General features: G+C 44.9%; 5 protein-coding genes across 5 annotated transcripts; 1 reads left to right on the forward strand and 4 right to left on the reverse strand.

The window, feature by feature from the left end:
• Window positions 1–2,086: 2,086 nt before the first annotated feature.
• JR316_0009479 (uncharacterized protein) lies at window positions 2,087–2,580 on the reverse strand (the record flags this gene model as incomplete). Its single annotated transcript, XM_047895181.1, has 3 exons — window positions 2,087–2,339; window positions 2,414–2,476; window positions 2,543–2,580. The coding sequence occupies 3 exons, from the start codon at window positions 2,578–2,580 to the stop codon at window positions 2,087–2,089; spliced, it is 354 nt and encodes a 117-aa protein (XP_047744900.1).
• Window positions 2,581–6,498: 3,918 nt separating this feature from the next.
• On the reverse strand, window positions 6,499–7,401 carry JR316_0009480 (chaperonin; the record flags this gene model as incomplete). Its single annotated transcript, XM_047895182.1, has 5 exons — window positions 6,499–6,641; window positions 6,686–6,863; window positions 6,927–7,149; window positions 7,205–7,268; window positions 7,329–7,401. The coding sequence occupies 5 exons, from the start codon at window positions 7,399–7,401 to the stop codon at window positions 6,499–6,501; spliced, it is 681 nt and encodes a 226-aa protein (XP_047744901.1).
• Window positions 7,402–13,419: 6,018 nt separating this feature from the next.
• Window positions 13,420–15,042, reverse strand: JR316_0009481 (uncharacterized protein; the record flags this gene model as incomplete). The annotated part of the gene is made up of 5 exons (XM_047895183.1): window positions 13,420–13,607; window positions 13,760–13,785; window positions 13,925–14,034; window positions 14,091–14,429; window positions 14,743–15,042. 5 exons carry the CDS (start codon window positions 15,040–15,042, stop codon window positions 13,420–13,422), a joined length of 963 nt encoding a protein of 320 aa, XP_047744902.1.
• Window positions 15,043–17,824: 2,782 nt separating this feature from the next.
• JR316_0009482 (uncharacterized protein) lies at window positions 17,825–19,771 on the forward strand (the record flags this gene model as incomplete). Its single annotated transcript, XM_047895184.1, has 8 exons — window positions 17,825–18,339; window positions 18,396–18,526; window positions 18,587–18,691; window positions 18,746–18,809; window positions 18,860–19,126; window positions 19,190–19,234; window positions 19,298–19,639; window positions 19,705–19,771. 8 exons carry the CDS (start codon window positions 17,825–17,827, stop codon window positions 19,769–19,771), a joined length of 1,536 nt encoding a protein of 511 aa, XP_047744903.1.
• Window positions 19,772–20,778: 1,007 nt separating this feature from the next.
• Window positions 20,779–21,736, reverse strand: JR316_0009483 (uncharacterized protein; the record flags this gene model as incomplete). The annotated part of the gene is made up of 2 exons (XM_047895185.1): window positions 20,779–20,999; window positions 21,055–21,736. 2 exons carry the CDS (start codon window positions 21,734–21,736, stop codon window positions 20,779–20,781), a joined length of 903 nt encoding a protein of 300 aa, XP_047744904.1.
• Between the last annotated feature and the right edge of the window lie 6,035 nt (window positions 21,737–27,771).

Here is a 27,771-nt window from a genome sequence, read left to right on the forward strand (position 1 = left end):
GGCCGATACATTTCTCCCTTACTCACAGCGCGCAAAACGACTTTATCGAGGTGAATTTTAATTTCCAATATCCATCCGCATTTAATCTGTGAAATGCGCGTACATATGATCTAATATAATGAATGTTTTGACCCGCTTTGAAAATTTCCGTCAAATTGCGCATATATGCACATAATAGGGTGTATCGTGTCTCCTCCATTATTTCAGGTTTGCGTGCATGCTATGAAAACTGCCATATAGTTTGAGGACAATACCTTATGTCGTCATCCCACCTCCGTTTTCCGGGTTTTCTCACTGCCATGCCACCTGTTCTGAAAGACAAGCCGCCCACTCATAAGATTCAGCGTCTAGCAATTGTCAATCCGAGATACAAGTCAGCTCTGTCCTAATTCAAGGTATATCTCACTTCCACTTCGCTTTTCATATCGTACCCACACAAATGATGCATTGCGGGGAAACTCAGAACACCGATACTGAGAATTAAATTACTCTTCGAATGATTCACTCAAGATCTTAAGAAGGATCGGTCTCAGGGAAGAAAGAAAAGATTAAATATTATAATTATAATGGACGCCTGTGAGTGTTATGTATGGGTCTCTTTTGTCGTATTCCACTTCACTTCCTCCTTCTGACAGCACATACTCAACTCGATTGTGTATACACTGAAATCCAGTAGGTTTGTCAGTATTGATGTCGACTCACACCGCATCCATGGTGTCAGTGTGTGACGCTCTGTGAGTCCTTCTCTTATTTTTCAATATCTATACATTAATATCACTGCTATTACACCTCCACACACCGGGGAGAAATGGTAATGGCCCTGTTCCAAACACACATTGCGCACGCTTTCACGAAGACTGTTGTGGAGGTGATCAGGTTTCAGGGCGAACAGAGCTGCAAAAATTATTCTATGTGTGTTTGCAGTTCTAAAATTGATTACTGCCCTTGTTAACCTGAAAGGCACACTTCCCAGCTGCTAAAATCCATCTCCTCCTCAATCTACTCGCATAGTACAACACCATTGACACAAACACGCACACGTGTGTTAAAAGGCACAAGTTCTCGCCCAACTTGGAGTTACCACCCACCGTGACCTCATTTCTCCTTCATCCCTTCGTCCGCTTCACTACTCCTTTACCCTGGATATTTTCACAACCCAGCCCTCCCAGCCTCCGACGCAGTATTATGTCGCTATCATTCTGCATCTCTGCTCCTCCTCGTGGTCATCGTCGAAGTTCAACATCCCCGCGCTACGCTCCACGCTCCCAGCACTTCATCCTTCTGGTCCGGAGGCAGCTTGTCGATGAGCATGAATGGCGTGTTATTCTAATAATATTATACCCTCTACAGCTGTCGTATGCTCCTATCTTCATCATTCCATTTCATATCATCCTTTATTTTGTTTTGCAATGTTAATTTACGCTCTTTGATACTAATATCTTCCTAGGAATAAGTAATTTTCATGTCGCTCGTACAAGGACAACGGTACTGCCGCGCTCATTGTTGATGCCGTATAATTAATTTCTGACGTCAAAGTCAATGAAGATGCGAATGTCATTGAAGGGGTGTGATGGGGTGGTTTGTTTGCATTTGCGTTCGCGAGAGTGAGAGTGAGGGTCAGGGCGGTGCTCAAGTCCACCGTGACCGATTGAGCTTTCACTGTCCCAGCCCTATACTGTACTTTCCAATTGTAAAAATTGAGATTATTGGTAATACACATATCCAAGACACTGTGTTATCATTTACGTCCCTCCTCTTACCGTCCAACTGTCGATGTTGATCACAAAACCATGAACACGAAGTGCCGAAAGGCCGTTCGCAGCTATATGTCCCACGGTCACCGTGCGTCTTGCTTATCTCGGAGATATTAGGTCAATGAAAACCAAGGTGTTATCTGATCTCTTATCTTGCTCTAGGGCGATGTTGCCTTTATGTTATCCCACATACATCATGACAGTGTTAAAAAGTACTCAAACTTGTCAAGATATTCAATGTCTCCCAAGGTATTTGTATACTTTTTAGTTTTATTAGTTGCTAACTAGATTCTGTAGGCTAGCATCAAACCGAAGTACTACCCTAGAGCCTCCTATGGCCCTTGTGTGGGCCTCATCACCTGGAAGGTGACACCCCCTTCCTTCTTTCGGTGACGCTCACGCTTTTCTATCACCAGACGCCCCTCGGAGAACCCGTCAGCGAGACAGCGCGGTCGCGCTGGCTGCACCTGCGGCCTCATTGCGGGCTTCAGGGTCGCTGCAACCCTGCCTTCTCCCTCTTTGGTCTGCACAGGGTCCTGTAGAGACCCTGTCCTCGGGCGTTTGGCGGTAGAAGCGGATTTGCCTCTGCATCAGAGATGGAAGGGAGGAGATAGATGTTAGACATTGAGAGGATTGGTAAAAGGTGCGTTTGTACATACCTATCTCGGTCTGCCGTCGACAACCTTCGCTTCCTGGAGTGTCTGGAAGCGTTGGTGACTCGGCTAATTTTGCAAGACAAAGTCAGTTCTGCTGACGTGTTCATTCACTACGTGAAGGAAGGCTCTTACCTTTTGCCACCCTTTGTCGTTGAGGGACGGTCAACCATCCTAAAAATTGGCAAAACACATCATATCAGTTCCACTCTGAAGATGAGAAAAGAAAGCATGTTATAATACCCTCCATCAGTGTGTACAAGCCTAGCGAGAGGCTCGACGGGGTCGACCCCGGAGCTCTCTTCCCGGTTTAAATCCATCTGCATGGATTCAGTATAGCATTTTTTCTTTTCTCCGGCGCTGGAGTGAGAAATGCTGGTAAGATTTCCTGCGAGGTTATCGGGCCTCCCACTTCGATAGTATGGAACGAGTTGCTCAACGCTCGAAAGCATTGGGTGGTGCAACACCTTTTGCGATTCAAAACCCTCGGATGCTGTAACATTCATTTCAGCGATCTTCAGCATTAGAAAAATCTGAGAGCATAACTAACCACGAGCTTTCAGAGCTCCCAGACCCCTATCATTGACGTGCATTGGCACACGTGTAATTGGCTCAGGTGTACTGCGCCAAATTCCTCCATGAGCAATGTCAATATATTGACATTGCTGTGTAGCTTCCTGGCCATCTCCCAATGAAGATACTTTTGGGGTGAAATGATAATTCGCAAGTCTGACCACCTATATCAGTTTGAATTTACATTCTATTGCAAGTTCGGACGTACTCATTATATTGGCCCCCAGACGTATCCACTCGCTGATTACCGGCCGTTTTAGATTGGTATCTGCATATTGATGCCTCAAGAGAGGTGAGTGGGTGGCTTGGATCCCTGAAGAAATCCTCAGAGATGTTGGCGGTCAGCCTGGCGGTTTGTAGAGAGGCTGTGCTATCGTCTTGCGCATATGACGATTTCACATCTATAGAGGGGAACGTCGATAGCGACGATCCGGAAAATACTGCTCAAGAGTATATTGTTAGCTTGAAGTTGCGAGCGTGGAGTACCTCGGTTCTTACAGTGAATATTCTCAAAAGGTTGAGAAGGATAATATGGCTGAGACCGGACCGCCTCAGGCTCCTGGTGAAGTCGAAGGTGTGACGATGACTCTGGTGTCAGTTGAGCACAGTCTTGCGGAAACGACTGAGCGAGTGAGCTGTAAAATGGTGTGTGTGAATTGGAGGCCCCAGTATGCACATTTGACGTCCAATTGAATCTTTCTGCTTAATTTACGGTCAGCGTCAAATTTCGAATGCAGATTATCCCGTAACTTACTATGCATGTTGGCCAGAATTGGAAAAGAAGAGGAAGAGGAAGTTGCGATATGCTCGACGGGCATATCGAAGTCGCTTGAACATGAGGGCATGGTATTTGGAGGGCTGCCGACGCTGACCGGAAGACCATCTGTCAGGGGATAGCCATCAGATAGTTGTTGGGTATTGTCTAAGCAGCAGTGGAAAAATCGATAAGAAATTCAACTTTATAGAGGGGAGTGTACTCACCGACCCATAAGTCAGGGAATAAAAGATCATGGCCCAAAGAATAATCAAAAAAGCCATAATCGTACGTATTGCTGGAATCCATTTTTGTGTTGGATTTACTGGCTTGGGGTAGCGATGTATATGTGGGAGGAGGGAGAGAATGGTTTATCACAAATCGAACAATGAAGGGTTATTTCTCATGTTTTCGGCCTTGTAAGGCTAGTGTACAATGAATTCTCCAACTCCTCGTGTGTAAATTGACCCACCTCTTTTAGGAAAAAAAACAATCTTCCTGTGAATACACACACTCGGCGTGGTTCTATGCTTACAGCCGCATCATTTCCATGACGTGCCCAGAGAAATGACCCGTCATCCACCTCATGTTCTATTTCTACCACAGAAACTGTGATTGGTTAATATGACATTTCTCCCAGGACTATTTTTAATACATCACGGCAGGTTACATCGAGGTTGATGTTTCTGCCTCGCGTTCAACCTATTAGTTGGACCTTAAATCATTTATATGGAAGAAAGGTGAGAGGCGGACGGGACACCCTCCATACGCATGTGTTCATTAACAATAATGATTATGACGCAAAGAAACACTGGAAAAAGGATCGAAACAGCTTTAAACGACTTACTTTCCCTTTGCTTCCTAGTGTAGCCCAGAAGGTTCATCCATATACATGTGTTCATTAACAATATAAATTCAGTGCAGCTGGAATGATTTGGGAGAAAACTGCAGGTGCGTCAGGGTATGAGAGACATATAGCATCAGGTGTATCCGTCGTAGGGTTATACTCTCATGAGTACTCACTCTCCTAATCTATACTGCTACCCAGTAGGTAACATATGCAAGCAACCATTGTTCACTAGCCATAGCACACATGAACAGCTGTTGATAACCCAACAATCTCTCCTTTCCCACTTGAGCGGCGTCAGGAGAGGTGAGGAGCATTACAGAACATGTCCCATCGTTCCTTCCACACAACCGCTGACGTATGATTCACTACACGTCCCGCTATCCTACATCGTATGTACCCCCTCTCAACCTTCCATCGACCTCCCAAAACCAAGGCATTTGCAGGTGTGAGAACAAGCTACTGGAAAAAGGTAGCCCCGACAGGCGTTGTGGGTCTGATGGATGAAACAGACGAGCTGTGATAGGAATTGCATGTTGTTGATGTGTCTGAGATCACCATGGTCGAAAGCTCAAAAGAGGTCGCCCAAGTAGCAGCACGAATACAAAGAGCGAGACTACATCTTACGAGAGCCCCAAGAGTTTACAAGGAACTGAACACAAAGTAGTCCCCACAGATCGAAGTACGCGCCGCAGGCGCATATATGTATCCAGGGTTACCAATGAACGCACAAATGTGGCATATATAAGTACCAGCATAATATCCGCGTGTCTCCTAAGCAGAACCTTTATAAGCAGCAGCGGTAAAAAAAGCTGAGAAGTTGCATCGTAGCATCTAGCCAGCCGTCTATCGGTCCATTGATTAGCGCGCTACAAACGGCACAAACCCCAGATTATGGCCTCCGTGTGACATCTTGACCCCCAAGGATAGACTCCCGCAGCTCGCCTCTATACACCAGGAGTATTCCAAAGCCACGCAGAAGAGCATGAACGCATAGAAAGCAAGTAAAGACACTCTGCGCCATTTCATTGAGAATTTTGTTACAGATTGATTGATCAGGAGACAAACTCTCCGAACGAGCAGTTTACACGCTTTATTTGGGCAGGTGTGGAACAGATGGATTTAAGCGTCAGCGTCGGTGTACCCAGAACTGTCAGCTTGCGTGACAATTTTGGCGCACATATAACAAAGGAGGTGGGGGCGGGTCGTCAGCCAGGGATTATAAATTGAAGCTATGAGTAGTAAGAATGGATATGGCGCATAAAATACTGGAAAAAGACTCGAAAAGCTTTGAACAACTTACTTTCGCATCGTTTCCCGATGTCGCCCAGAAGGTGCCCCCACGCACTTGCTGAAGCTGCACAAAATCCTTTTATTTGCTCACAATAAAACATTATCATGCAGAACCTTTCATTCATCATAATCTCCAAAGAAGTATGTGATTCTCATGATTATCCCATGCGCCATTCACGACAGAGCTCACTATATCATGTGTTATTTGCGCTTCGATTCTCGCTATCTCTTTGACTGACTAACGATCTAAATGTTTTTTTACAAAGGCAATATCAATCGCCTTTTGGACGCTATCTCATCAACTAAACAGACAGTAGATTACAATGCAATGTAAACCAATACAATAATTTTTTAGTCTTACAAATCCACCCAATTTTCGGGGCCCGGTTTACAATGTAAAGCAAAAGTTTTATTAGGTTAGAAAGTGGTCATAATTATTCAATTTAAATTTTTATTCATTTGAGTAAGTAGTAGGGACATGTTGGCATCTCACCCCATTTATGGGTTGTTGGGGCAATGTGTGTACATTGAAAGTGCATGCAATATCAGACTAGTGTGCATGCACGTTCTCCTTCCCCACCTGCAGACCAGTGCAGCGTGCCAAGGATGGGGTGCTGATACCCATCAGACGATTATAAAAATGAAAAAGGTAAACACTTGAGGAGTAAGAAGACGGTTGGGGAGGGCATCTGGAGGCGCGCGCCGAGAGTGTGCAGGAGACTGGTGGCAAATGCGGCTGCGCAGTCTTGTAAGTGTGCGTTGGCGAGCTAGAGACGGGTAAATAGAATGTTATAGAATCAAGTTAGTAAACAACTCTTCTCAGAAAGCAGGATGAAGGGCTTCTTGAACTCGACGCGTTGGGACTTGGTGTTGGTGATGAAGTAGGGTGAGATGTAACCACGGTCGAAGCGCATACCCTCGGTGATCTCAATTTCGTCCTCAATTGTCTTTCCCTCCTTCACAGTGATCACACCCTCCTTTCCGACCTTCTACATTGCCTGAGCAATCAATCCTCCAACGTGGGCGTCACCGTTTGCGGAAATAGTGGCTACCTGTGCGATTTCGGCGGTTGTCATGATAGTTTTGGCGTGTGCAGAGAGGAAAGAGACAACGCGGTCGACGGCGGCCTGAGACCCACGGCGCAGGTCCATGGAGTTGCATCCAGCTGCAACGTTCTTGACACCTTCTGAGTAGATGGCACGCGCAAGAACAGTGGCGGTTGTCGTGCCGTCTCCAGCAATCTCGTTTGTTTTCAATGCAACATCTTGAATCAGGCTGAACAAATCTACTTAGCGCTTTGCACGAAAACAACAAAAATGAAAAGAAGTACCGAGCGCCCAGGTTCTCAAACTTGTCTTTGAGAGTTATAGACTTTGCAACCGTCACACCGTCTACTGACAACCAGACCATCGTCAGCAAACAAGCTGCCTCTCCCAGAACCACGGAACACGCACCCTTAGTGATTTTTGGTCCACCGTACGCCTGCTCAATGATCACATTGCGACCCTTGGTCCAAGTGTCGCACATCGACGCAACTATCCGAGCTATGTGAAATAGGTGCCAGTGGTTTTGACTTGGACTCAGACTCGGAGATGTTTGTCAAACACGATCAGCAGATGTCGGAGCTTCAAAATCAAATCAAGCGGAGCCTGAACTCACTTGAAGTCCCGTTGCAAGCAAATGATCACGTCCACTTTGTTTACTTTCTTCCAACCACCACCATCCTCTGCCCACGGATATACCTGGGGGCAAGGTACGTGTATTCATTGTGATGTCTCCTTCTCAAACTAACATCATACAGACCTTCCTTTAACCAAAACAAGTTAGTAGATTATACTTTTTTGGTGAGTAATAGATGATTCTCACTCGGTGCTCATCAGTACTCACCACATACTAGGACCAACTATCTTGAACACTTGGGATGAAGGGTCAGTATTTTAGTCTCTATTTAGTGTGCTTTTCACTACTAACATTACTTGTGGAAGGTCCCGGACAACCAGACACTTGGATACAGACTTGAAAGCATGTACATGTAAGTATATGCGCTTTTTATTGGTTTTTGATTCATTTTTTGATGCATATATTTTGCTCCTCCTTTTCCCGTACCACTTCAGCTGTTCCGAATGCTTGAAGCTGCCTTTTTCCGTGCGTCTTCACCATTCACACCTTCTTTGTGTCATTGAGTATAGGAATTGTCAGCTTCAGGTTCTGTTTTGGTGTTGAGGGTCTGGAGCCGTGCACGCTAGCATGTGGGTTCAATGTGTCTTGCATATATAGTTGTACTATTTTTATGAATAAATAATCTATTTTTCATTATGATTTTTGTGTGCTCCAAAAGGCATTACAATTGCAATACCCAAAAATATTGTAAACCTCAAAATATTTTATTCATGCTGCAATATTTCCGTTTTCTTACAACATTTCAAGAGCGTTGTAACGCAGTGCGAGAATTTTGAAGAAAAAAATATTTTATTGGGTTTACAATGCTTTGTAATCTACCCGCACTTTTTATGATGCTGACAACAAAATTGACTCTGAAACGTATCCTACCTTTGTTTATCAAGCAATCCATTCTATTCCTTTGTCTTACGTCTTGCTGGCGTTGTTAAATCTGGGTGAAGACCGAACAAAGACAAGTCTTTTTCAATCTCCTCTCGAAACCACTCTGATCGCGAGTTCTTCCTTTTCTCACGCTCTCGTCCCTTTGTGTTCAATCGTTCAGACTCCATGGGCACTCTTGGCTTATTACTTTATCTGAGATTCGCGTTCGCTAAAGGCCAATCTTGGGAGAAGAGGATTCGATGACGCATCATGGCATGGTTACAAGTGCGTAAACCACTGTCTCATTTTCGGCGCCACATAATGATTCGACATTACTTTCTGACGCTTGGTTCCCTTTGGCCTCCTTCCCTTCCTCTTTCTAATCAATGGACGACAACTCACATGGAGAGGGGCTACAAATCTGTGACAGGTCTTCAACCGTCCGGACATGTTCAACGGACAAACGTCAGGAGTTAGATGCGGCGCGTGGAACACAGACTTGGTAATTCAAGTGGTTTGCTTTCAGTCCCCCTTGCACTATCACCTTCCGAGGAGGCTCACGCACAGCAATGGTATCTCTATTTTCACGCCCTTCCCTTCTTTATTACTGTCTACACCTCCAATTGAGTTCTCCGCGTCATCAATGCTGCTTTCACTCCACTAAATTGACCCCCTCCTCCAGGCCTCCAGACCTTTCGATTACCTTCCTGTCATCCTGGGTACGACCTCCCTATTCAAAATCCTGGCCTCTAAGTCGGACCGACGGCACCGTTCCCGACCTTTCCTTGACGTTGATGCGCACCCACCTCTAGCCGATGTACCGTAAACTCGCACTAGCAACGTATAAAACATAGTGAAAACTGACAGGAGATTGGCGGTACATCGCGGAACGGTTAGAGGTGCGTAATCAATACTGTATCTGCATCTCGGACTCCTAATGATTCGTTTTGTCACCAGATTCCCACTCAGTGCTCACCTTCACCCACCGTTGGCTAAGGCTCCGTCACCATGAAACGATTCTGTAATATCCCACCGGCTGAAATCGAGCACGGAAACGAGTGTGAGGTGTCTAATCACGAAAAGGACGGGGAGAATACACCCTTGGTAAGTGCACCGTATTGGATCGACCATGTCTTGTAATCTTCTTGCGCAATGAAATGATTTCTCTCGAACTCTCCCCTCAGTTTCACTTTCACCCGCTGCCCATATTCCTGGTGTGCGCTTTAGCAATGAAAGGTTTTTGGTATGTCGCATGGTGCCGTTGCAATTTCACATTAATATCTCCCCAGGGACCAGAAACACTCACACTCCCGCATATAATCGCCCCACCTCGTCATTCAGATTAATTCAAAGTCCGGCCACTTTGGTTCGATTCCATGGGCTTGAAAGCCCTCGGAGAATACAGAAAAGAGTATACTGATTTCTCGCACATTACCCACAGGGATTGTTCAAAATATAGATGTTCGATGACTAAGTAACATATGTTTGTTCTCTGTTTTTTAAGACAAGTTTTGTATCAAACTAACCTACGCTCTCCTCTCTCCCATCCAGGTACTTCACATTCCCCACTGCATACCACTGATAAGTATCACGCACCATACTCCTGCGCGGATCCTCCAGAGAAATCACAGACGAAAGCGCCGGGAATTTATGCAGACGCCCTCTTTGTCTTTTTGGGAAGCGGTGCAATTGAATTGGATATGAGCTCCTGGCGCTCTCGAGCTCGCAAATAGGGTGGGCAGGTCGGGAAAAGGTTAGCAGTCCGCTACGTTCTGTGCGGTCGCATATATACTCAATTTCATCCCACGCGTCTTGATTGGGCGTCACGATGATGGGGTTGGGAACGTCTTCTGGCGTTGACGGAGTGGTGGTTGCGTTTGGATATTCAATTTTTTAAAAGTGAGTACACTAGCTGGGTGTATTAGCTCTCAGTCTCTCTGGTTGCTTCCCCCGCCCCAGCGCCGCCACCACCGCATTCCCCGCGTCTGCCACATCCTCACGTCCACCTCATCAGTTTTGTCAAGCCACTGCAAACTGCGCGTTAGCCAGCAAGTACTTCCTCATACACCTTGTTGGCTGCAGACTCCCCGTTTATCACAAGTGACGGGCGTTCTAAGACGTGTCCCATCTTCTGTGTATTGATATGCGTTGACGTAGGAAGCTGGTGATACCAGGTCACTCAATTCGCCTGCCGGCCTATCGTTCGGCCTCTTGATCTTGTATCATAATATTGTGAGTGCCGTGCTCTTTTTGGGTGGATTTCATTTTGCTACGACACCAACACGCCTTTCGTTTCACGCTTCTATGCAGCGAAACTGGTAGACCGTAACAATTAAATATATTTCAGATAACTGTGCACTGGACCCTCTTAATGGAAAGATGTGAAATATCGTCGCTGCTTCGCATCAACCATCTATGGCTGTCCGTTTGCACATTTAATACCAATCTATAAACTTTTTTTTCCATACATAGAAGTCGCAATTATGCACAATTCCATATACATAATCTGGTGTCCAGTATAGAGAAAGTTGGTTTCCGAACATATAAATCTTGTATCCATACATTCATAGGTTGCACCCTCGGATACAATTTTCAGTACCATACATGTAGTTTTGGTGCCCACATATACAAATCACAATCCCTTACATAGGGAAAACACTCCCTTTTACACATATTTTGTTCCCTCACTTATATCTGAAGGTTCCTCGTATGATTATTTCTACCTTTCTTCATCCCGAAGATATACTGTCATTTTTCGGCATTCTGTCGATGCCGTGCATGCCTAGACATCGTGAGAATCGGCAAATCTCGGCAAATAAGGACACAAATTACAGTTCATTGCCTGTATGCCTGTCGACACACGCTGATTGAACACTTCAAAAGATTCACATTTATACAATCAGTAAATATCCTCCTGTGAATGCTGATTGCATAAGTAGATTGTCTTCATAATGTGATACGAGTGCTTTGCGTGCTAAGGCTTAAAAAGGCCTAACGTTGAGGTTGAAGACAGAAAATTGCATTGGAATAGCCTATATGTAGTCTTATGTTATTTTAATGTATGAATTTATGCTCCTAATGAATTGTATAATCTTGTAACGACCATCCTACTGTCTTCACAAGTAGCAATCCACTGCAAAGCGGGACAAAAGTCGAGTTCCCACGCCTCTACGGCACGGACGGCACGCATAATGCTCTTCTGGACAACTCTATATCTTCGGACAAAAATTAAGATACATGCGGAGAGGGCCACAGACTATGGTACTGAATTTTTTATGTACGGGTAGCATACCCTTATGTGTGCAGCTCCCATTCAAACTGAAGGGCATGCAAAGACAATGATCGGGATAATTTCTTCTATGCTCGGAAACCATTTCTCTACAACCGGGACACCAAGGTATGTAGTTGAGTTCAATCAAAATTGCAACTTATATGTATGGGGAAAGAAGTTTATACTTTGGCATTAAATGTGCAAACGGACAGCCATAACCATCTGACCAACAAGATCATTTCCAAGTCACATACAGAACGCACACTCTTTGTCGTCTATTCATCACCACACATTGACAATGGGTATACGCCTCAGTAACCTCACTGTCCCAATGGCATACATCAACATCAACATGAATACCCGCATGAACATTACTGCCACACACATGTACGCGCGCTTGGGATTAAGCTGGCGAAAGCAGTGTTTGAGGTGGTTTGAGGATGATACTAGGTTCGTTGATCTTTTGGGTACGTTATCCTTGCTGGCATAGTTGCGTCTCTCCATGTGTGCTTGAGACGCGTTTCTGACTTGAAACTTGTATCTCGCTGCTTGATTTTCACTTTCCCTATCTCATCGCATCCCACTCATGGCGGTGCATTTGTACATTAATGGACATCCAGTAGACTGTATATTTTTCAATGGATGAATGTATATGACAGGTCGCGAGGGTTCAAATGTTGTAAGGAGGGTACCAAAGTCTATCAATTCAAACGCATATAATGGCTTGAAAGGTAAGGAAAGAACTCCACCTCCACACAGTCCATGGTCCAACGTTCGCTATACCGAGATCTCATAAATAGTACACAACTTCCTTCACTTACGGAACACCGCCAATTTGATTTCATAGAAGATGTCTGAGAGCCTCCGCTTGATATTGTCCGAATTCTCAAAATGCAAACCGAATCCGAGCCAGTTAGGCTTGTGTACTCGTCCCGCGTCGACTGGAACCAAATAAAATCGCAAGGATACTCGGAAGCGGGTGGATGAGACTTAACATGCATGAATGAGACATAAATGAAGGCAAAGCAAGGTAACTCGGACAAAATCTAAATTCTAGACTCAAGGATATATGCTCCATTTGCTTTCTGTGCTGCGAATATACTGAAGCATGCGCCAGCACGGCGGGCAGGCTGTGGCAGTAATGTTGCGGGAATGAACAAGAACGTCAATTTCCGACCTGCAAAAGCACTTTGAGAGACAGTTACAGAGCATGACGTAGAGCACTTGCCAATATCGAGTTCTCCCTGTCAACTTTGCGACCAGACTCCTCAAATTGGTCCCCCTCTTTGCAGTTGGTAATGGCGGCGGACCGGACTGAGCACATGTTCTAACACTATGCTGGAAGATTGATGAACCGTCTTCAGCTTCGATTATACTGGGTTCTCCGTGAATGTTATTGTGCAAGCAGTGGAGGAAGTGAGGACGGTGAATGAGGACGGGACGCAGGCATGCAAACTCGAATCATCAAAAGAGGACAAAATTCAGAGAGCGATTACACACCTTTAACCATTGCTTAATACACCACCAGATTACCATCCCACTCCTCCAATCTCTATCGAGTAATAGTGATGGTGTCCTATGACATTTAAAAGGATCAAGGACGGGCTGATCGAGATCTCGCAAGCAAGGGGAGTTCACGAATCATCACAATCCCCCAAGTCTTTTAAAGCGGAGATTAAATCGAGTTCTCTTTGCGCCCGTGCCCCGTCAAGGCGTCTCACTTCATGGATACCTCACTCCTGAAATACTTTCTCGGACTGTAAATCCACGAGCGCTGGTAAGCTCTGTGAGATAAACGCTCCCCCAAACATGTCCATTGTATGTGTGAAACCAATGTTGCTGTAGGTGGGATACATTTTATAACCGGCAAGCTGTAGTAACTTTGGTGTGTACGTCGCGAGGTCAGGACACCAATCAGCAACTAATTCGACGACATAAAATAGCAAGAAATAGTATATACCGCGCAATTCAAAGTGACAATGCATGTGTACTGTTTCCCAGTACATGTTCATCCGTTGACGTATACAGGGCAATAGTTGATGCACAACTCACTTTTAGCATACACATACTTACCATCTGACGGGGTTTTAGCACTCAATCTCAAAAAAAGAGATAATGATACAAACTTAATAAAATGTATTGTAACAAACCCGAAGCACGAAAATAAGGATACAGCAGTGAGCATAATTAAAAAGGAATATTATACAAACACTTGTCAAGACACAAATGCATTTTCACCTGTGTCCATGGATCTTGGTCACGTCAAGGACCCAATAGTCTCCCTTCTTCCCATCACGCTCAATTCGCCTGAATTGAGGCAGATGGGTGAGGTACCCACGAAGTGTTCCCTAAGCAATACAATATGGTCAGTATTAAATCATTTAAAAAATATACATTTACTTACACACCATCCAGAATTAGAAGTCCGTGTATTTGCCAGCACCGGATACCTCTTTACCAAGAAGTTTATTATTTCCTGTACTGTTGCTCTATTACTCTCTGAGGAGCAGAGAACAAGCATCAGGGTGTCTATTTCTTTGTATCGAACCCATGGAGTGACATCCACGGGCCACGCATCTTCAATTGCAACATCGCGGGGGATGTTGAGAATGTCACGAATGACGTTCTCCGTGTCCTCCTGCGACGGCAATGAATCTTCTTCTTCACGGCTTAGCCTCCCTGTCCCGCCCGAAACGCGCTTTGCTGCCGTACTACCAGCAGCTGTCCGTCTACGACGGCCAACCTGGCCAACGTACCACCTTATTAGTTATCGGACAAGACCTAAGGAATAAAATTGACATGCCTTTGATGATCTCTGTGGGCCTATTGTTCCTTGTGATATGTTTACACTGGAGGCGGAAGGTATGCAGGAAGTTGAGTAAGGGGAGATGGTGGCAGCGGGTGTAGATGTAGGAGCGAATGTATGACATGAGGAAGAATAGTTGTTTGAGTAGGCATAAGGGTTACTGATATACCATGCAGTATAGACCGTAGGCTGGTACACATCGGACAGGTCAGTTGACATCTGATACACAAGATATCCGAGAGCACAATACCGCGGGACTCCTCCGAAGTAAGGGGAAAGGCTGCAGGGCAGCAGGCCCACCGCTCGTGTTCTCGCCGCCGCTTAGTGTGCCCGAAGCAAACCAAGAGTCGCCAGGCAGCCGAGATTCCTGGTAATCCCCCACTTTCTGCTCTGTTGCCTCATGCTCGGACTCGTCATCGAAATTCACGTATCTCTCCATTTCTTGGCACCACTGTTCGATCTGCTCCTCTGTTGGTTTTGAGTCTTGTGAATGGAAAATCCTAAGGCCATCTTGGCTCCGAGAAGTATCTGAACACTGTGTTTGCTTCATAGTTGTATGTGGTGGTTTGGATATGCAAAAAATGGGCAAGGGCAGGAGAAAGTATCAAATCAGAGGCAATGGTGAGATGGACAAAAAGGACATGATACGCGCCGTTAATTTGCCAGAGCCACTGGTTGTATAAGATGCATCGGACCGTCAAATAGGTTCCCATCAATAATAAGTGACACTTGTGATAAAACCAGGTATTGAACATGCAGCCTAAAGGTTGTCATGTTAATCGTGGAAGCTCATTGTTCTCTACCTAAAATTCTCACAAAGATACTAACTAACTGCCAGTCAACATCCAGATTAACGGTCACTGGTGACCGGAATGCACAATAGGTTGTAGAGGATTAGACGACTAATCTTAGTCTGGAAATTAAATGAGTCGTGTGGAGACTTGGAGCGACTTTGGGACATCCGCGGGGAGGTTGACACAGTCATCAGATAGCTGAATGACATATCCCAAGGCATCATGAAAAAAGAAACGCCTCTGAAAACCAAGCTTCTAAGCGTGTGTATTCTAGTTCAGAATACGTACAGCTGTCAATCTATCCAGGGCGGTAGTTGACCCACAAATCATTTCTAGAACATGCGGCATGTGATGTAAGTCGACTGTTTTATTTAGATAGCGTATATTGTTTACGAGACATCTTTCGTTATATCTATTATAACAGCCCCTCTGTGAGAGGTAGTTTCAACTTAAACTGCAATACCTAATTGTAAACCTACTTGTAATTAAGCGCCCATGCACAAGTAGTTTGAGCTGAAGAAATTCGCTAATTCCTCGACAACAGGTCACCGGGAAATACCGCCGCCGTATATCCCATAAATTAGGATTGGCTACACGCTGCTACATGCCTCCTGATCTTCGTCCGTCTCAAATAGGCAGGTTCAGTCAATCGGCTTCCGTCTAATGGATCCGCTAGTTCTGTCCCTGCGCACAGACCGCTGCCAATTGGAAACTTCTTCGTGGTTGAGGGCATGTGCAGGGTTCCTTCTCCAAATTGACCAATAGTATTGCATTCCGGAGCGCTCCATTCATGCGCTGGCAAAGCATGCGAGCTGGAAAAATGTCCGTTGAGCTGAGATTCTCCGGACAATAAAAGTATAATGACTTCTTTTTTCACCAGTCCTTTTTGAAGTACCTGTACATCGGGCCTTATCTAAACGCTCTGCAAGCGTACAGCTCGTGTCACGGATCTTCATTGACACAGAGAAATTGATGTCATGCAAGGTTCTCGTAGAACATGGGCGCAACACCTCGAGGAGTGGCCGTCGTGATACGTCGGATTTTTGCGGATTGATGAACGGGTTGGCTACTTATCGATTATCTCTCTAATGTTGCTGTGAAATAATGGCAGTGAGTTTTAGAAATAAATGCACATGTTATACAAACCGTTTTTTGTTACCTTCAGATGGGTCATCAACAGCGTACTCAGGCTGTCTTCCAGCTTCTCGGTGGAGCCACCTAACAAGCCTAGGACCAGAAATCAGAAGGCTATGTTCTCAAAGGAGTTGTGGGTATGCCTCGACTCCCGATGACGTGGGAAATTACTCACAGTAATTAGCATCGGACCAAATCTCACATTATCGAGTCATACGGAAACCCTAACCCAACCTATAGCTATCCTTGACGTGATTGCTGACTCCTTGGTGCGCAGGATAGTGAGCTCCAATGCGTTGCAAGCTCTTTGGCAGGCCTAGGATGATGAGCGGTCTTTCCCGGGTCGGAGATTAAAATAAATGATTGGCGAGTGGCGATCAGTGATCGTTGATCGATAACTGCCAGCGGCGGCTTTCAGTCGATAACCCCCACATGCATATTTTCTGGCTAATATCTTCGCGACCGGTTTTGTAGCACTCTTGCCAATTTTGAACCTCAATTTACTTCTCTTTAGACATTTGTGCGCAAGCAATTTTCTGGACGGACGGGGTGGATTGGGTAGAGAAGCGGCCTCCGGGACCATGCCTCCTTAGCCTACATCTCATGAGTGCGGTGTATTTCTTCCTGGAAAGGACCATCGTGTTGTGTCAAAACAACTCAGGTTTTTTGAGGACCCGCATAGAGTTTCTTTGAGTCGGCAGCGTATGTATGTGAAAATTCATATCCGGATTCGAAACTTCTCTACTTGGTTTCCTCTGTTTATTGTTTTTTGATGCAATGTAATGAGTGTAACACAACATTGGCATCAATAGTGATACGGGGACGGATATGGGAACGACGGAGATTACATGTACAACTTGATAAGACCTGATAAGATCATATAGATTACCCACGGATGTGCACACAACAACGTAACCGCACAGAGTTCGACGTTGTTATCAGACGTCGAAGATCTTCTCAGGCTTTTTGACAGTGGGACAAATTCGTACTTCTGTGCATGAGGATGGTTCGAGTCAGGGCACCCTTTAGTAAGTGTATTACAATCTACAATCATGATAGACAGCAATACGACATATGTGATCAAACAAGGTGACCTCGTTGCTTGAAATGAGGTTCACTGGAGGTCTTCAGTATGGAAATGTGCATTAATTCAGGGCTGTAACATCGGAGCGCAGTTGCTAATGCACCCTCTGATGTCCTATGCTCCGGTTAAAGAAGAGTTCTGTATGGGAAATTATCATCAAATCTCGGGTCGAATTTACACATTGTAAGCGTCAGTCCAATTCTCCGGATTAAGAACTAGAGCCTGGGATTTTTTGTACACACATTAGAATGTCACTGTTCTCTGGCAACAGACTATTCCGCCCCACTTCCACCATTGTCCATCCACTCAACATTCCAATAATGCATTCCCTCAATTTTTCTGATTTGCAAGACTACATACAACATATTCCGTACAACACCAACCCGGTCGCCTTGTGCGAGCAGTCAAATACAAATGGCGACCCAGCCCCTTTGGAAGCTGCAAATACCCCTTTGACTGGGTCATCTAGCATTTATCATCAACCCTCCAGGCTCCGTTTAGACCCAGAGGTGCTGGCTAGCATCAAACGGCTTATTGAAGAGGTGGAAGAAGAAATGGGTGTAAACTATCTCGACTTGGTTAAGACGCCAGAGGCGAGTGGCGCAGGCATCTACAATAGCTGGATATCAACCTCACAGACTATCCCATTGGTACACTCTACATCACACTCAATACAGCAGTCAACGCCTGAAGAAATTGAGGATTCATACGATCCTCGGAATGGATTTGAGCCACCAGCCGCCACAGCAGCGATACCTACACAGATCAGTACGTTCCCAGAGCTACTAAACTCGCGGAATACGGCTTCTTTAAGCAGAAGACGTGGTGTTGAAACGTCAGTCCTAAAACTTAATACTTCATACCCCAATTGAAAACAAATTATGCTTTTAGATCAATATCAATGTCAATGCCGGTAATGGGACAGGCAGGTCCCTCTCGTTGGCATCAAGAGGAAAGGGCATATGGTGAGCCGATCCAGCCATCGATTGACAGGAGCGTGTGGCTCGAACATGATATGAAGGGTTCGTCTTGTGGTGAATTGTATTCTCAACATGATTACCCATCGTTTCGTCTATATACAGGAACATCGTCATATCCCGAGTATACAGAACTCCCGGGCAGTTCTACCCACAATACGCTACGTGATACCATCGATGTATCTTCCTATCATCGGAATAACGGGACGAGTGAGCTTGTTCCAAATTTATCTAAAAGCCCATTTCCAATCTCATCGTTTGCAGACCGAAGCCTTGAATTGGATATGGTGCCCGTACAAAATACGCAGAATACAAATGGTGATGAAATGTCAGTCTTACCAACACATTCACAACAAATTTGTCTGAGTTTGATTTTAGGTCAACTCCACCACCTCCCCACGTATGGGGAAGCGCTGATGCAGCCCAGTATCAGGGTATGTTTTACGACCATGCTCAGCCATGGTTTCAGCCAGGTGAGGGTTCCAACACCCATCATCCATCAACGTCTTTCTCCTCAGAAAGAGAGAAGAAAGAAACAATCAAAACAGGATCGATCAAGGATGGACGCGAAGAACTTCGCTCCAGGCTCACAAATGAGCCTGTAGAGCGTCAAGACATCGATGAAGCCCAAACAAATGATGGAGGGTATGAAGTTTTTTTCTCCTCTCTTCCGAGTAGACACTGACATTGTTCCTTATGAAATATCAGGTGCGGAGAATGCCCAGCGGAAGGTCATGGCCAGAAAATTGGGAGGTGTGTTCAACAGCAATAATTTAGAGACTCAGAACTCACAAGGAAAAATTGTTTTGTTTTTAGGGACGAGATCGCGTCTCAAAAGAGGCGACGCGAGGACTCAGACTCGGAGATCGAGTCCGCTGGAGGCCCCCGGCAGCCCAGAAAATCCAAGGTGAATGAGTCTCCGGACTCCATTCCAGGAAACATTAGCACAGCGGTACAGGGCTCTCGGGGGAAGCCCAGAAACCTGAACCCGCGGGCGCCAGCAATGATGAGGTCGTACGCACACGCCTTGACCCCGCTGACGATGCCTGAGGCAAAGGAAGGGGGGTTCATTGCACTCGTCACTGCAGGGACAAAGGAGGCTAGCAAGGCGTTTGGCCACCACCAAATGCCCGTCGACATGGACAGCATGACAATGGTGTAAGTGCTTTTTGATTCCACATTGCTCGGATAAGATAGTGACTTACGTGCCGTAATTCCCAAAGAACCGGTTTCCCCGATGCAACCAAAAAGAAAGGATTGAGAGGTCGTAAAAAGTTGAAGGCCAGTTAATGATGGGATAGCAGAGGAGACCGCTGCGTATGGTAGTCAGTAGGCTGTAGAGGACGTCGTCGACGGCAGTGGAAATCAATTTTTTTAATCTTATCAGTCTTCCTCATCGATAGGCCGGTTTGATTTCACACGGCAAATTTCGGCATCGACGTCCCGTTATACAAACAAATTGCCCCTCATGGTTCGACGTGAAGTCTAGAAAATATTTAAGTAACTCTCTGTCCCTGGGTGATTATTATGATGTGGTAGGCACCAGGAATTACTCCTATATGCATGTCCGAATTGTGTAGATTAATTAAATAATCATGCAAGGGTCGTGTTAAGTTCCGAGTAAAATGTAAAGAGAACTCGCTTAGAAAATGAGTCCTAAACTCAATTTATCTACGTGGGCTCTGAGATTGGTTGCACAAATTAGTTATCTAGTAGTTGAGTTCTAGATAACCTTAATACACAGCCTAACTGTGTATACGTACGGTTGATAGTTGATGCTTTAAACACCTTCGAGTTTGGTTGTGTAATACTGAATAAAATTGATAATCTTTACCTACAACAAGTTCCCTGTATATATACTATTGTCGACTACTAGTTCTCGTTAATTCTACGACCTTCGTTAACACCGTCGAAGAATCCTGTGACTTCGGGCAGACTCAAGGATCCCCGAGACGTCGCGGTTTATTCCCCTTTGTCACGTCTCGTGAATTAATCGTGTGACTAGTACTTTATCTTTGGACAAGCATGATCCCTAACATAGCCCCCCCAGTCACAGATTAATTCCAGTCAAAGACCGTTAAATTTTCCTCGTGATCTTTATTTAAGAAGCTAGCAATTTTTAATGAAATCAATTCTACCAATACTCGAAGAAGAAAAAGGAAAAGAAATATTAGTAAAGACTAAAGTATAGCTGACTGTTTATGTATGATTTTTTGTGGCTTTAATCATGAGATAGAGAAAAGAAGGAAAGAAAAAAAAATAAAGTGAATAGAAGGTAATTAAGAATGTGAAGCCAATTATAATTCAATGCCGAGTAAATCTTTTCCTACCGCGCGAATAATAAACACCTCGTTCTCGTCAAAGCCCTCCAGCGGTCCAGTGCTTCTTATGGCGGCGAGCACGCGACCTTCGAGGAACTGATTCTTCTTTGCAGCCGTCGACACTTGCGGATGAAGGCGCAACTCCGTGCATGTCTCTTGCTCTCCGACGTCGTGATCGTTGTTGACGAGGTAAGGTGCTTAGGAGTAGAGTATGAATATTGCAAGTTTGTGAAATGAGAACGAAGGACATACTCCTTTCGATGGAACCTATATCGAAAATAACGGATGGAGGAGGGATGGATGCTTTGACCGAGCGAACGTCATGAATTCCCGAAACGTATTCCATGAACGCACCCCACGTGAGTCCAAAATACGCGCCCCAGTTCCAATGACTGTCAACACCTTGGGCCAACGAAGTTTGCATAGCCATGGCGATCCATTCAATGTACGCTTTGATGGTGTCGTTGACGATTTGGACCTCGTGTGCGACTTCCTCTCGAGAAGCGAAGCGACGGAGCAAAGGATTAACCTTGGTCTGAATCAAGAACTGCGGCAACAAAAGTGGGTCCATCTGAATAGATTCAAACTTCCCTGCTGGTACCGTGAGTGGGATATTGTTGGCTTGACTAAGCTCGAATGGGTTGTGATCGTTCGCTGCACAGGTAATGATAGTGCACAAATGTTTGAGCGTATTCCACTGAGTTTGTGCACGCGCTTCCTGCAGCTCGAAAGATAAGACGCCTTGATCTAAGCGAGGAATGACGTCAATAGGGTTGTAAGCATAGTCTACCGAGGAGTAGCCGATTGCCCCGCCAAACGCCGCCTTGAGAAAAGGAACACGTAAGACACGCTCAAGATACGCCACAGACTCGGATGGAGCTGGGGCCAGAACGGCGGTCGAAACGACGGGGAGTTCCATAGTGAAGCTAGACATGGTTCTGGAGTAGAAAGGATCAGTCAGAGCAGGATCGACGACTTTCAAGTTATCGATACTAACCTGTAGATGTTGGATTGAAAAACTGCGTTGAGACGATAGTTTGTTTGATTCGAATACCTCTCTCTGAATACAGCTTATATCCCAGAGTGATGAAAGAAACCTAGATTTGGGAGCCATTACCTTAATTGTACTTGACCGAAGATCGTTGTTCTGCTGTAAATTCATGTACATCATCTTCTGTCTTTGATTATGATTCCTCGGTTAGTCCATTCGTCCAAAATCTGTGGTGCATTTGCTAATTCCCTCCTAGTGAGCCATTCATCGTCTTCTTTTGGGAAGTCTTTCCATCGGACAAGATATTTTTTTACTCGTCTCCCTTTCCCGCGTGACTTAAACAGTCTTTCATCGACAATTTTCTCGATCTGTACCTCGGGTAGATTGTCGAAAGATTCCCGCATTGATTCCATCTCTTCTCTTTCACCAAACTCTTTTGGGGATTCGTTGTATTTGACTAAATGTCCTATGTTTATTATCGGATGATTTCCATAAGATACCGGCAATCTCAGCTGATAAGTGACTGGGCTAAGTTTCTTTGATATCTCAAAGGGACCATCGTACCTGACTAATAATTTCTGCCCTCTACCCTTTTCTTTCCGTAGCAATTCTAAAGAATGCGGGTTAATTAGAACCTTATCTCCTTCCTCGAATTCTTCATTCCGACGTCCTTTGTTGTAAGCCTTTTGTTGATAAGCTTGACCTAATTTTAGAGCTTCTCTTGCTTGAGTTCTGTCCGCTTCAAATTGTTCTAGAATATCTATTGCTCTTTGTTCCGTGGCTTCTAAATTTTCCATGGTAATAGATCTGTCAATGTATGGTCCGGAATTCAACAATGTAGATCGAGTTATTGGAGTATATCCTCTGAGTAAAAATGCTGGTGCATAAGTTGTTGCAGAATGTGGCGTTGAATTATAAGCTAGCATTATTCCATCAAGATGATCTACCCAGTCTTTACGAGAAGCCTCAACGTATGCGCGTAGCGTTATTTCCAGTCCTTGATTTAATATTTCTGTTTGTCCATCCGCTTGTGGGTGATATGCCGTTGTAAGAGCTCTTTTCATTCCCATTAATCTGCATATTTCTCCCCAAAACTCATTCCTCCATCGAGAATCTCTGTCGGTTATGACTTGTCTTGGTATCCCATAATGCGCTATGATGTGTTTGAAAAACAGAGCTGCGGTTTCCTCCTCTGTCACATTTGTTTTACAAGGGATGAATATTCCGTATTTGGTCAGTTTGTCTACTATGACCAATATATTATTATACCCCCCCGAAACTGGCAAATCCGGAATGAAATCCATGCTCACAACTTCAAAGGGCTGAGTTGGAATGGGGATTGGTCTTAACAATCCATTTGCGGCTTCACGACGCGGTTTAATTTTCTGACAAATATCGCAGCTTGTCACAAATTTCTTTATGTCCCGAGACATCCGTGGCCAATAGTATACTGATGCTAATTTATTGTAAAGCTTGTGATAGCCTGCATGTGCTGTTTCGGTGACGCCCTCATGTGTTTCTTCCAGCAATCGATTCCTGAATTCCTTCGGCACGCATAGCCGATCGTGCCCTAGCGCGTCTTCAAAGTAGATCAACCCGTCATCTGCGTACCTGTATTGTAAGAATTCAGCGCCACCGGCTTTGAAATTGTCTAAGACTTTGTTGAAATGTTCGTCTTTGATGTACCCTTTACACCATTCACTTAACTCCTTCTCGGATATGCCGACTAAAACTGAAAAGCAGTTGGTATTTGCTATGTCAACTATTACTGTTTCGTTCTTTGTCTGTTGTATTTCAACAAAATTTGACTCGACGTCGACAGGTAGGTCTTTGTCCTGGTTCTCTTGTCGTGTAGCCATCCGGAGGAGTTTTTCCTCAAATCGAGATCCCATCTCGTCGTACATCTCTTTGAGCGGATCATTCTCGGCAGATAAGGTGATCACCACATTATCATCCTTTATTGGATTTTCCGTGAAAGGAATACGCCTCCGCAATCTTGAAATAGGATCAACGTTAGAGTGAACTTTTCCGGCACGATGAACTATACGAAGCTTTGGATAAGCCGCAAAAATCAATCCCCAGGTCAACAATCGCCTGTTGATGTTCTGAAAAGTCTTGCTCCATGTCAACGCCGCATGATCGGTTACTGCTAGAATATCTTCGCCTTCAAGGTATGGCTGGAATTTAATAAGCGCTTCCTTGAGAGCTAATGCCTCTCTTTCAGTTGGCGAATAATTTCTCTCTGCTGACTTCAAAACCCTTGACCAATATGAAATCACTCGTTCCACGTACACTGTGGTGTTTTCAAAATCAGGGTCCCATTTTCCTGGATCTGGCACATCATTTACTTCCTTATGGATGACTGTGACTAAGGATGGGACTGCTTCTCCTCGATCAAAGGCTTTCTTTAGTCGATCATAGATCTTCGTTCCACGTAGATCTCGTATTTTGATCGGTTGTACTTGCTGCAAGATTCCTGCTAGTCCAAAATCACAAGCATCAGTGTATACACGATAGGGTAATCCAGGTTTCGCATATCCTCTTATTGGAGCGTTACTGAGTACTTGTTTACATAGCTCAAAAGCTTCTTCATGAAGTTCGGTCCAATTCCAGTCGCTTTTCTTCTGTATTAATTTGAAGAGTGGATGAGCAATCCACGCATAGAAGGGAATGTAGTTAGCAAAATACACCATCATGCCTAGAAAAGTTTGGAGCTCTGCTACGTTGCGCGGTCGCTCCAGCGAAATAATAGCATCTACCTTCTCTTTGTGTGTTGAAAGGCCTAACCTGGAGACCTTCTGCCCTAGAAGCAGTAACGATTGGTATCCTAGATGACACTTGGCTGGTGACAAGGTGATATTTGCTTTCTCTATTGCATGGAAAACCCGTTCTAGATGTGTTAAATGTTCCTCAAATGTTTTTGAGAAAATGACAATGTCATCTATATAAACTAGGGTGAAGATCCATAGAAATGGCGCCAACACGGATTGCATAACACGCTGAAATACACTTGGTCCATTCCTGTAACCAAATGGCATTCGTTTAAATTGCCATAATCCACGATGCGTTCGAAATGCGAGTTTCTCGGATGCCGAATTCGTCATTGTGAGCTGAGTGAATCCGGCGAGAGCGTCTAGTGTGCTCAACCATTGGGCCCCAGTCAATGCCTGCAAGATGTCATCTTGTCTGGGTAGAGGAAATTCGTCAGGTACTACTTGTTCATTAAATCTACGGAGATCGATAACCATACGCGGTTTGTTGTTCCTATAAACTGTAAACACCGGCGCTCCCCAAGGACTTTGTGAAGGCTCAATAACTCCCAACTTAATCCACTCGTCCATTTGTTTGTCTATCACTTCCCGCTTAGCTGGAGACGCTGGAAAAGGCGCCAGAGAAATAGGTTTTGCTCCCTCCTTTAGTGTTATATCCACTTTAGCATCGTAGTTTCCTAGCCTGCCATCTAATCCGAATGCTTTTTCATGCCTCAAGACCACTCTTTCCATTGCACGGCGCTCCTCAACTGTTAATGTTGCAGCTATATCAACCTCCTTCAGTAGGCGATGGGAGGGCACAACTTCTTGGGGAACTTCTGCTGTTTTAGGACCCCCTTCAATTGGATCTGACGCTGCCGGGTCATCCCCTTCGGTTGCGTTTCTTAATGCCTTTGAAGTTATGTCTGCCATTGACCTGACGGTTCCATTAGCGCGTTCGGTGACCAGTTGCTGTATCAGGCAAGCATGAGCTGCAATTGCTCGTAGTTCTTCTGTGGTTTTGTTTGACTTCCTATCTAGCCAAGAATCAGGCTCGTGCGCTCGTCCTACAACTGTCCCTTTGGCAAGCACTAGCGTGGTTTCCGATAGATTGGCGACGTGTAGAAAAGGGTTGTCTGAAGTTATCAAGCAATCCGGACTGGCACTGATTACTTCTCCGTGATTATTCTGCAAAAAATTCCTTTCAACCAGAACAGATAAAGACTTCCTTTTCATATAGCATTCTACGGGTACCTTTTTACTGGTCCCGGGTAGGATCACGATCCTCTCCGTGGTTCGTACTTCCTGCTTGGCCTGTCGCTTCCTTTCTTTAACCCTTCTCAAGTAGGCCCTTTTGTGGTTTTTTCTTCGATTGAGCATCTCCCTATCGTCGGCAATTGCTTTTACTCGAAAAGTCTGTCCCTGGTTGTTCAGAAATGAAGATCCTACTGCGTTTTCTACTTGCATACGCGGCCCGTTTACCCCAAATTCAAGGTGAGAATCACCCTCATGTCTAATAAGTGAAATTGAGTATTGATCTGCAAAGTCATTGCCTAAAATAAAGGGGGCGGTCATACCTTTAACCACGTATGCCTCGACTGGCAGCTTGACGAGTCCTTGGTTGGTCTGGAAATATAGGTTAATTGATACATAACCTGAGATGGAACAATTATTTGTGACTTGCATTAGATTAATGTTTTGTCCAGTCTTGATTCGAGGAGTCATTTTCAATGTATTGAGAACGTGCTGTGAAATCAACGTGATGTCAGATCCAGAGTCAATTATTACCTTTCTTGTCATTTCACTTGTATTAATTCCTATAATCCCTCGAGCTTGGGTAGCGCTAGCTCCTAAGAATGCACAGCCTGGTGGTCTAGCCATATGTTTCTGCAATTCAATGATGTTGGTATCGTCTTCCTGTTGAACCGTAGTTAGAAATGTCTGGGTTTTAATTTCTCTAGCTAGGCGCCGTCGTGTTCTTCGATTCAAGGCCGGCTTGCGGTTAGCGGCTGTGGATAATTTTGTTACATTGGCTAAGTCCTCGTCGGCAGATCCCGGTACCTTCCCACGGTTGACTTCCACACGATACGTTCTGCGCGTGAGCTGGTTTTCGTCATCTTCCTGGCCTGAATCGAAGTCTTGTTGATAATATAAATCATCGTATTCCTCTTGAGCCTCCCTTTCTTCAGAAGTTATTTGCGACAAATTAGCTCGTGCATCTCTGGTTCCTTTGAATGCATGACGACACTCTTTATCCCAATGTTTTCCACTGCCACAGTGCTTGCACGGTCGTGCTCCTCGTTCTTCAGGACTCAAGCCTTTTTTGGTTACCACAGTATCGTCCTTGGGAAATTTTGGAGGAGGCATATTGGAGTAGGCTCCGATTGCATATGTACGCGATGTATAGCCTTTGTTAGTCTCTTTATCACGCACCTGAGCTTTATAATCTTCGTGTCTTGAACGCTCGTTCCAAGAGTTTGCTGCTGGACTGTCCAGCCTCATCAAGGCGTCCTCGTGGTATCGTATGGCTGATTGGAATTGCAAAGCTGTTTCGTACAGCTGAGTAGTGAGGATAGTGTTCCAGGTAGGCGGAGCTCCTTCCATTACTTCCAGTATTAACTCAGAATCCTCTAGTGTCCAAACAACTTTCAGAAGCGCAGTCTTACGTATGTAGTATTCGCTAGGAGTCTCTCTAGCATATCCGGCTTCTCTGTAACGACAACGCATGGCTTTACTCTTCTGTTGATCCAGCCATCTGCGGTTCATATAGAAATCCGAGATGGCATTTTTCATGGTATCCCAATTCTCTTCGATGGATTCTCGATAGTCCTCATTGAGTGACCAATACCAGGTCTCTGCTGCTCCCTCCAGTCTCCGGGGTATTATTTTTCCTAGCTGAGTGAATACCAATTCTGAAGTTGAAGCAATGTTACTTACCTTGTATAACCATCTTACTAGATGTTCTGTATTTCCATCCCACTTAGGCACGCTTTCCGGTTTGAGTTTGAGATCGAAATGCGGTTCTTGATTATGTCGAGAGCCTGTACTTGTGGTTCGTTTGTCGTTCCCTGATTGTGATCTCTTAGGAGTGCTTGTCCAAAAAGGATTTCCCTCATCATCCGATGGATCAGACTCAGGGTCACTGGGCGGATCTTCATCTATCTTATCCCACCGCATGGATATCTCTCTTTGCGATCCTCTGTCTTTCCTAGGTGAGCGATCCCTTTC

Source organism: Psilocybe cubensis, chromosome 9, assembly GCF_017499595.1.
Source record: "Psilocybe cubensis strain MGC-MH-2018 chromosome 9, whole genome shotgun sequence".
NCBI classification, from domain to species: Eukaryota; Fungi; Basidiomycota; class Agaricomycetes; order Agaricales; family Agrocybaceae; genus Psilocybe; species Psilocybe cubensis.